At 42.9% G+C, this 8,769-nt stretch overlaps 1 protein-coding gene across 1 annotated transcript; it reads left to right on the top strand.

The window, feature by feature from the left end:
* Positions 1 to 6,860: 6,860 nt before the first annotated feature.
* Positions 6,861 to 7,478, top strand: LOC145677129 (uncharacterized). Its single transcript, XM_081747775.1, has one exon. The coding sequence runs from the start codon at positions 6,861 to 6,863 to the stop codon at positions 7,476 to 7,478; it is 618 nt and encodes a 205-aa protein (XP_081603901.1).
* Positions 7,479 to 8,769: the final 1,291 nt, after the last annotated feature.

Below are 8,769 nucleotides of genomic sequence, written 5' to 3' on the forward strand. Positions count from 1 at the left end.
AGCTCGCTTCAAGCGAATGGAGCGCCTCGCAACGGCGAGTCTCATTATTTTCCTGAAACATACTGTGTTTGACCACAGTACTTCAGTAAGTTTATTGGTTTGATCATCCACCACAATCCTTCCGGAGAGCTTGCTTCAAGCGAATGGAGTGCCACGAAGCTTCGAGTCTCATCACTTTCTGCATACACTTTACGAGGGCATAGTTCGTCAGTGCGTTAATTGTTTTGATCATCCACCACAATCCCTCCGGGTATCTTCCATCAAGGGAATGGAGCGCCACGGAGCGGCGGGTCTCATTACTTTCTTGACACATACTGTGTGTGAGCATTGAGCTTCAGTGCGTTAATTGTTTTGATCATCCACCAAAATCCCTCCGGGTACCTTGCTTCTAGCGAATGGAGCACCACTCAGCGGCTAGTACCATTACTTTCTGCATACACTTTATAAGGGCATAGTTCCTCAATGCGTTTGTGTTTGGATGATCCACCAATATCCCTCCGGGGAGCTTGCTTCAAGCGCATGGAGCGCTACGAAGCGGGGAGTTTCATTACTTTCTTGACACATATTGTGTGTGAGCATAGTGCTTCAGTGCGTCAATTTGTTGGATCATGCACCACAATCCCTCCGGGAACGTGCTTCAAGCGAATGAAGCGCCACGCGGTAGCGAGTCTCGTTAATTTCGTGACACATACTGTGTGTGAGCATAGTTCGTCAGTGCGTTAATGATTTTGATCATCCACCACAATCCCTCCGGGTAGCTTGCTTCTTGCGAATGGAGCGCCACGCAGCGGCGAGTCTCATTATTTTCTGCATACACTTTATGAGGGCATTGTTCGTCAGTGCGTTAATTGTTTTGATCATCCACCACACTCCCTCCGGGTAGCTTTCTTCTAGCGAATGGAGCGCCACGCAGCGGCAAGTCTCATTACTTTCTGCATACACTTTATAAGGGCATAGTTCGTCAGTGCGTTAATATTTTCGATCATTCACCACAACCCCTCCGAAGAGCTTGCTTCTAGGAAATGGATCGCCACGCAGCGGCGAGTCTCATTACTTTCTTGACACATACTGTGTGAGCATAGTGCTTCAGTGCGTTGATTGTTTTGATCATCCACCACAATCCCTCCGGGTAGCTTGCTTCTAGCGAATGGAGCGCCACGCAGTGGCTAGTCTCATTACTTTTTGCATACACTTTATGAGGGCATAGTTCGTCAGAGTGTTTATTTTTGGATCATCCAAAACAATCACTTCGGGGAGCTTGCTTCAAGCGAATAGAGCGCCACGCAGCGGCGACTCTCATTACTTTCTTGACACATACTGTGTGTGAGCATTGTGCTTCAGTGCGTTAATTGTTTTGATCATCCACCAAAATCCTTCCGGGTAGTTTTCTTCTAGCGAATGGAGCGCCACTCAGCAGCTAGTCTCATTACTTTCTGCATACACTTTATGAGGGCATATTTCGTCAGTGCGTTAATTATTTTGATCATACACCACAATCCCTCCAGGTAGCTTGCTTCTACCGAATGGAGCGCCACGCAGCGGTGAGTCTCATTACTTTCTGTACACATACTTTGTGTGAGAATAGTGCTTCAGTGCGTTAATTGGTTGGATCATACACCACAATCCCCCGGGTGAGCTTGCCTCTAGCGAATGGAGCGCCACGAAGAGCGAGTCTCATTACTTTTTTGAAACATGCTGTGTGTGTGCATATTGCTTCAGTGCGTTAATTGGTTGGTTCATCCACCACAATAATTCCGGGTAGCTTCCTTCTAGCGAACGGAGCGCTACGCAGCGGCGAGTCTCATTCCTTTCTGCATACACTTTATGAGGGCATAGTTCGTAAGTGCGTTTATTGGTTGGATCATCAAACACAATCCCTCCGTAGAGCTTGTTTCAAACGAATGGAGCGCCACGCAGCGGCGAGTCTCATTACTTTCTTGAAACATACTGTGTGTAAGCATATTGCTTCAGTGCATTAATTGGTTAGATCATCCACCGCAATCCTGCGGGGGAGCTTGCTTCAAGCGAATGGCGTGCCAGGCATCGGCGAATCTCATTACTTTCTGCATCACTTTATGATGGCATAGTTCGTCAGTGCGTTAATTGTTTTGATCGCCCACCACAATCCTTCCTGGTATCTTGCATCTAGCGAATGGAGCACCACGCAGTCACGAGTCTCATTTTTTCTGCATACACTTTATAAGGGTATAGTTCGTCAGTGCGTTAATTATCTTGGTCATCCACCACAATTCCTCCAGGTAGATTGCATCTAGCGGATAGAGCGCTACGCAGCGGCGAGTCTCATTAATTTCCTGACACATACTGTGTGTGAGCATAGTGTTTCAGTGCGTTAATTGTTTTGATCATCCACCACAATCACTCCCGGGAGCTTGCTTCAAGCGAAAGAAACGCCACGCAGCGGAGAGTTTCATTGCTTTCTTGACACATACTGTGTGTGAGCATAGTACTTTAGTGCGTTTATTAGTTGGATCATCCACCACAATCCCTCCGGGGAGCTTGCTTCAACCGAATGGAGCGCCACGCAGCGGCGAGTCTCATTACTTTCTTGACACAGACTGTTTGTGATCATAGTGCTTCAGTGCGTTAATTATTTGGATCATCCACCACAATCCCACCGGGGAGATTGCTTCAAGCGGACGGAGCGCCACGCAACGGCGAGTTTCATTTCTTTTTTGTCAAATACTGTGTGTGAGCATAGTGCTTCAGTGCGTTAATTCTTTGGATCATCCACCAGAATCCCTAAAGTAGCTTGCTTCAAACGAATGGAGCGCCACGCAGCGGCGAGTCTGATTACTTTCTTGCCCCATACTGTGTGTGAACATAGTGCTTCAGTGCGTTAATTGTTTGGATCATCCACCAAAATCCCTCCAGGATGCTTTCTTCAACCGAATGGAGCACCACGCAAGGGCGAGTCTCATTACTTTCTGCATACACTTTATGAGGGCATAGTTCGTCAGTGCGTTAATGGTTTTGATCATCAACCACAATCCCGCCTAGTAGCTTGCTTCTAGCGAATGGAGCGCCACGCAGCAGCTAGTCTCTTTACTTTCTGCATACATTTTATGAAGTCATAGTTCGTCAGTGCGTTAATTGTTTTGATCATCCACCACAATCCCCCCGGGGAGCTTGCTTCAACCAAATGGAGCCCAACGCAGCGGCGAGTCTCATTACTTTCTTGTAACATACTGTGTGTGAGCATAGTCCTTCAGTGCGTTAATTGGTAGGATCATCCATTACAGTCCCTCCGTAGAGCTCGCTTCAAGCGATTGGAGCGCCACGCAGCGGCGAATCTCATTATTTTCCTGAAACATACTGTGTTTGACCACAGTACTTCAGTTCGTTTATTGGTTTGATCATCCACCACAATCCTTCCGGAGACCTTGGTTCAAGCGAATGGTGTGCCACGAAGCGGCGAGTCTCATTACTTTCTGCATACACTTTATGAGGGCATAGTTCGTCAGTGCGTTAATTGTTTTGATCATCCACCACAATCCCTCCGGGTATCTTCCATCAAGGGAATGGAGCGCCACGGAGCGGCGGGTCTCATTACTTTCTTGACACATACTGTGTGTGAGCATTGAGCTTCAGTGCGTTAATTGTTTTGATCATCCACCAAAATCCCTCCGGGTACCTTGCTTCTAGCGAGTGGAGCACCACTCAGCGGCTCGTCTCATTACTTTCTTCATACATTTTATGAGGGCATAGTTCGTCCGTGCGTTAATTTTTGATCATCCACCTCAATCCCTCCAGGCAGCTTGCTTCTAGAGAATTGAGCGCCACGCAGTGGCGAGTCTCATTACTTTCTGCATACACTTTATGAGGGCATAGTTCGTCAGTGCGTTAATGGTTTTGATCATCAACCACAATCCCGCCTAGTAGCTTGCTTCTAGCGAATGGAGCGCTACGAAGCGGGGAGTTTCATTACTTTCTTGACACATATTGTGTGTGAGCATAGTGCTTCAGTGCGTTAATTTGTTGGATCATGCACCACAATCCCTCCGGGAACGTGCTTCAAGCGAATGAAGCGCCACGCGGTGGCGAGTCTCGTTAATTTCTTGACACATACTGTGTGTGAGCATAGTTCGTCAGTGCGTTAATGATTTTGATCATCCACCACAATCCCTCCGGGTAGCTTGCTTCTTGCGAATGGAGCGCCACGCAGCGGCGAGTCTCATTATTTTCTGCATACACTTTATGAGGGCATTGTTCGTCAGTGCGTTAATTGTTTTGATCATCCACCACACTCCCTCCGGGTAGCTTTCTTCTAGCGAATGGAGCGCCACGCAGCGTCAAGTCTCATTACTTTCTGCATACACTTTATAAGGGCATAGTTCGTCAGTGCGTTAATATTTTTGATCATCCACCACAACCCCTCCGAAGAGCTTGCTTCTAGGAAATGGATCGCCACGCAGCGGCGAGTCTCATTACTTTCTTGACATATACTGTGTGTGAACATGGTGCTTCAGTGCGTTAATTGGTTGGATCATCCACCACAATCCCTCCAGGGAGCTTGCTTCAAGCGAATGGAGCGCCACGCAGCGGCGAGTCTCATTACTTTCTGCATCCACTTTATGAGGGCATAGTCGGTCTGTGCGTTAATTGGTTGGATCATCCACCACAATTCCTCCAAGGAGCTAGCTTCAAGCGAATGGAGCGCCACGCAACGGCGAGTCTCATTACTTTCTTGACACATACTGTGTGTGAGCATAGTGCTTCAGTGCGTTGATTGTTTTGATCATCCACCACAATCCCTCCGGGTAGGTTGCTTCTAGCGAATGGAGCGCCACGCAGTGGCTAGTCTCATTACTTCCTGCATACACTTTATGAGGGCATAGTTCGTCAGAGTGTTTATTTTTGGATCATCCAAAACAATCACTTCGGGGAGCTTGCTTCAAGCGAATGGAGCGCCACGCAGCGGCGAGTCTCATTACTTTCTTGACACATACTGTGTGTGAGCATTGTGCTTCAGTGCGTTAATTGTTTTGATCATCCACCAAAATCCTTCCGGGTAGTTTTCTTCTAGCGATCGGAGCGCCACTCAGCGGCTAGTCTCATTACTTTCTGCATACACTTTATGGGGGCGTAGTTCGTCAGTGCGTTAATTATTTTGATCATACTCCACAATCCCTCCAGGTAGCTTGCTTCTATCGAATGGAGCGCCACGCAGCGGCGAGTCTCATTACTTTCTGTACACATACTGTGTGTGAGCATAGTGCTTCAGTGCGTTAATTGGTTGGATCATACACCACAATCCCCCTGGGGAGATTGCTTCTAGCGAATGGAGCGCCACGAAGCGGCGAGTCTCATTACTTTCTTGAAACATGCTGTGTGTGTGCATATTGCTTCAGTGCGTTAATTGATTGGTTCATCCACCGCAATCCTTCCGGGTAGCTTGATTCTAGCGAATGGAGCGCCACGCAGCGGCGAGTCTCATTACTTTCTTGACACATAATGTGTGTGAGCATAGTGCTTCAGTGCGTTAATTGTTTTGATCATCCACGACAATAATTCCGGGTAACTTGCTTCTAGCGAACGGAGCGCTACGCAGCGGCGAGTCTCATTACTTTCTGCATACACTTTATGAGGGCATAGTTCGTAAGTGCGTTTATTGGTTGGATCATCAAACACAATCCCTCCGTAGAGCTTTTTTCAAGCGAATGGAGCGCCACGCAGCGGCGAGTCTCATTACTTTCTTCAAACATACTGTGTGTGAGCATATTGCTTCAGTGCATTAATTGGTTAGATCATCCACCGCAATCCTGCCGGGGAGCTTGCTTCAAGCGAATTGCGTACCACGCATCGGCGAATCTTATTACTTTCTGCATCACTTTATGATGGCATAGTTCGTCAGTGCGTTAATTGTTTTGATCGTCCACCACAATGCTTCCTGGTATCTTGCATCTAGCGAATGGAGCACTACGCACTGGCGAGTCTCATTTTTTCAGCATACACTTTATAAGGGTATACTTCGTCAGTGTGTTAATTGTCTTGGTCATAAGATAAACTCCAAGACTCAACAATTACAACATCCACAGATATTTCAGAAATATCTCCAATATTCAAAGAACCAAGGCCACTTTATGAAAAAATGGAAAGACAATATAAGCTTGCAAAGTTGGAAGATAAGCAAATACTAACAGTGGCGTTTAGGCAAATAACAAGGGATCTTCATGAAAAGGGTAGATCTATAACATATCCCGTTCTGGAGGAAGTAGACAGGATGGAATTACGAACTTATGACTTACCAGCGAACGGATGGGAATTAGTAGATTTAATCGACGAAGCATTTGAACGACGGGGAATTTATTGGAATTTGGAAAATGTGTACAAACAACTCGTTAATGCTCATGGACGAATATATTTCGACTTCAGCAAGTCCGGCAAGGAGGCATTGGTCCATACTAAATATGCATAATAAATTTACAAAATTAAAAATAGTGCAAAACAACGCCCAAAGATCAAAAATTGCCACGATGGAATTAAGAAGATTTGTTGAAATCAATGAAATAGACATAGTAAACATACAGGAACCATACACTGTCAAGAGCAAATTAACAGCATTTCCGCCGACAGCAAGAATAATAAAGGAGGGAAACGATCCGAAAGCAATAACAGTAATCATGAATAAAAACATTGAAGTACTAAAAATTGCGCAATATTGTGACGAATGGACAGTATGCACGGAGGTAACCATCGGTAACAAATCTTTTTGGCTGATAAATTCTTACTTTCAATACAGCTTAAATATACATGATTTCATACAGAAAATACAAACAATAATTTGGCAAAATCAAAGAACTAATTTTATTATTACAATAGATGCAAACGCAAAATCAAGTATGTGGGGCTCACCGATAACAGATGACAAAGGCGAAATCCTGGAAGATTTTGTTCTACAAAATGGTTTAAGGGTGATAAATAAAGGTAACAGACCAACATTCACAGGCCCGAGAGGAAAGTCCTTCATTGATGTTACTATAAGTACTATTCAATTAGAGGAACAAATAGTGAACTGGACAGTTCAAGACAATGTAACAACAAGCGATCATGAAGTAATAACATTTAACATTGAAGATACTACCCTTGGAACAAAAGCTGAGAATTATAACATAAGAAAAATAGATTGGGAACTTTTCGAGAAAAACCTGTGCTTACCACAAATTGATGACTACGACGACCTAGATAAATTGGTAACAGATATAGAAAATAAAACAAAGAAATCTCTAGACGAATCAATTTCAGAAGTCAAGACAAAGAAAAAATATAATGACTTTTGGTCCCCAAAACTAGAAAGACTAAAGAAGATAGCAAAAGCAAAAAGAAAAAGCTACCAATCTACAATAATTCCTATACTTAAAGAAAGAAGACTAGAAAATTATAGGATAGCGAAACAAAAATATACAGAGGAATTATTAGCTGCTAAAAAGAAGAGTTGGGAACTATTTCTAAAAAAATAATATAGAACTAGATCAATGGGGACTTCCCTACAAACTAATCATGCAGAAAATTAACAACATAACGCTAACTACACTAAAGAATAATGATAATTCATATACGAAAACAAGAGAAGAAACTATGCCTAAACTGTCAAATAAATTCTTTCCAAGAGATGACGTAAATGAAGAAACAGATCAACAACGAAAACTAAGAGAAGACTATAACCAAATTATCAGGAAAGAAAATGAAGACGAAATAGACCTAGTAACAAATGAGGAAATCGAACAAATAATAAAGAAATTGAAATCAGGAAAAGCCCCTGGATTAGACGGAATAAAAAATGAAATTTATAAAAAGAAGAAAGATATATGGATACCTTATCTAACTAAATTATGCAATACTCTACTAAGGAAGAGGAAATTTCCGCTTTCTTGGAAGGAATCAAAATTAATAATATTAATGAAAAGTGAAGATAGGGACCCAACAGATGTAAGCTCCTACAGACCAATATGCCTCCTTCGGAATATTTCCAAAATTTATGAAAAAACAATAGTTTCCAGACTACACAAATATAGGAATACTGAAAGAGATAACTTGCAATACGGCTTTAGGAGGGGCAAATCAACCGAGGACGCTCTAAATGCTTTTGTGGACAACATTTTGGATCGCAGGAGCGCAAAAAAGTACGTATTAATCTTGTTTGTAGATATAGAAGGGGCTTTCGACAATCTGTGGATCCCCTCGCTGGTACGAAGACTAAAAGAGCTAAAAATACCAGAATACCTAGTGAACACAATAAAAGATTGTTTTCAAGACAGAAAAATAATAATAAAAGAAGAGAATGGGGATATTAGCATTAATACACAAAAAGGATGCCCACAGGGATCTATTCTAGGTCCATTGATGTGGGACATTGAATTCCAGCCATGCTTGGAAGCATTAAACAAAAATAAATGCGTAGATAGAGTAATAGCCTTTGCAGATGACCTAGCAGTAATAACATCAGCAAACACAAGAAGGGAAATAGAAGAAAACTCAAAAGAAATAATAAGAATATTGCAAGATTGGAGTTCAGAAAGTAAACTAAAATTATCCAAGAAAAAAACCAAATATATGATTTTCGGAACAAAACTGGCAAGGGACCCAACCATCAAAATTGGAGAAGAAAAAATAAAAAGAGTAAGCGAATTCAAATATCTTGGCATTCAGGTAGATGATAAACTAAACTTTGGCCATCACATAAATTACATTAGTGATAAAGGACAGAAAGTTACCAATAAACTAATAAATATAGCAAGTAATAAATATAAG

The sequence above is a fragment of the Thermobia domestica genome, unplaced genomic scaffold, assembly GCF_964235325.1.
Source record: "Thermobia domestica unplaced genomic scaffold, izTheDome1.hap1.1 HAP1_SCAFFOLD_640, whole genome shotgun sequence".
NCBI classification, from domain to species: domain Eukaryota; kingdom Metazoa; phylum Arthropoda; class Insecta; order Zygentoma; family Lepismatidae; genus Thermobia; species Thermobia domestica.

What these genes read in the sequence shown, in the direction of transcription:
- LOC145677129 (XM_081747775.1), top strand. Translation starts at nt 6,861, where the DNA reads ATGTGGGGCTCACCGATAACAGATGACAAAGGCGAAATCCTGGAAGAT.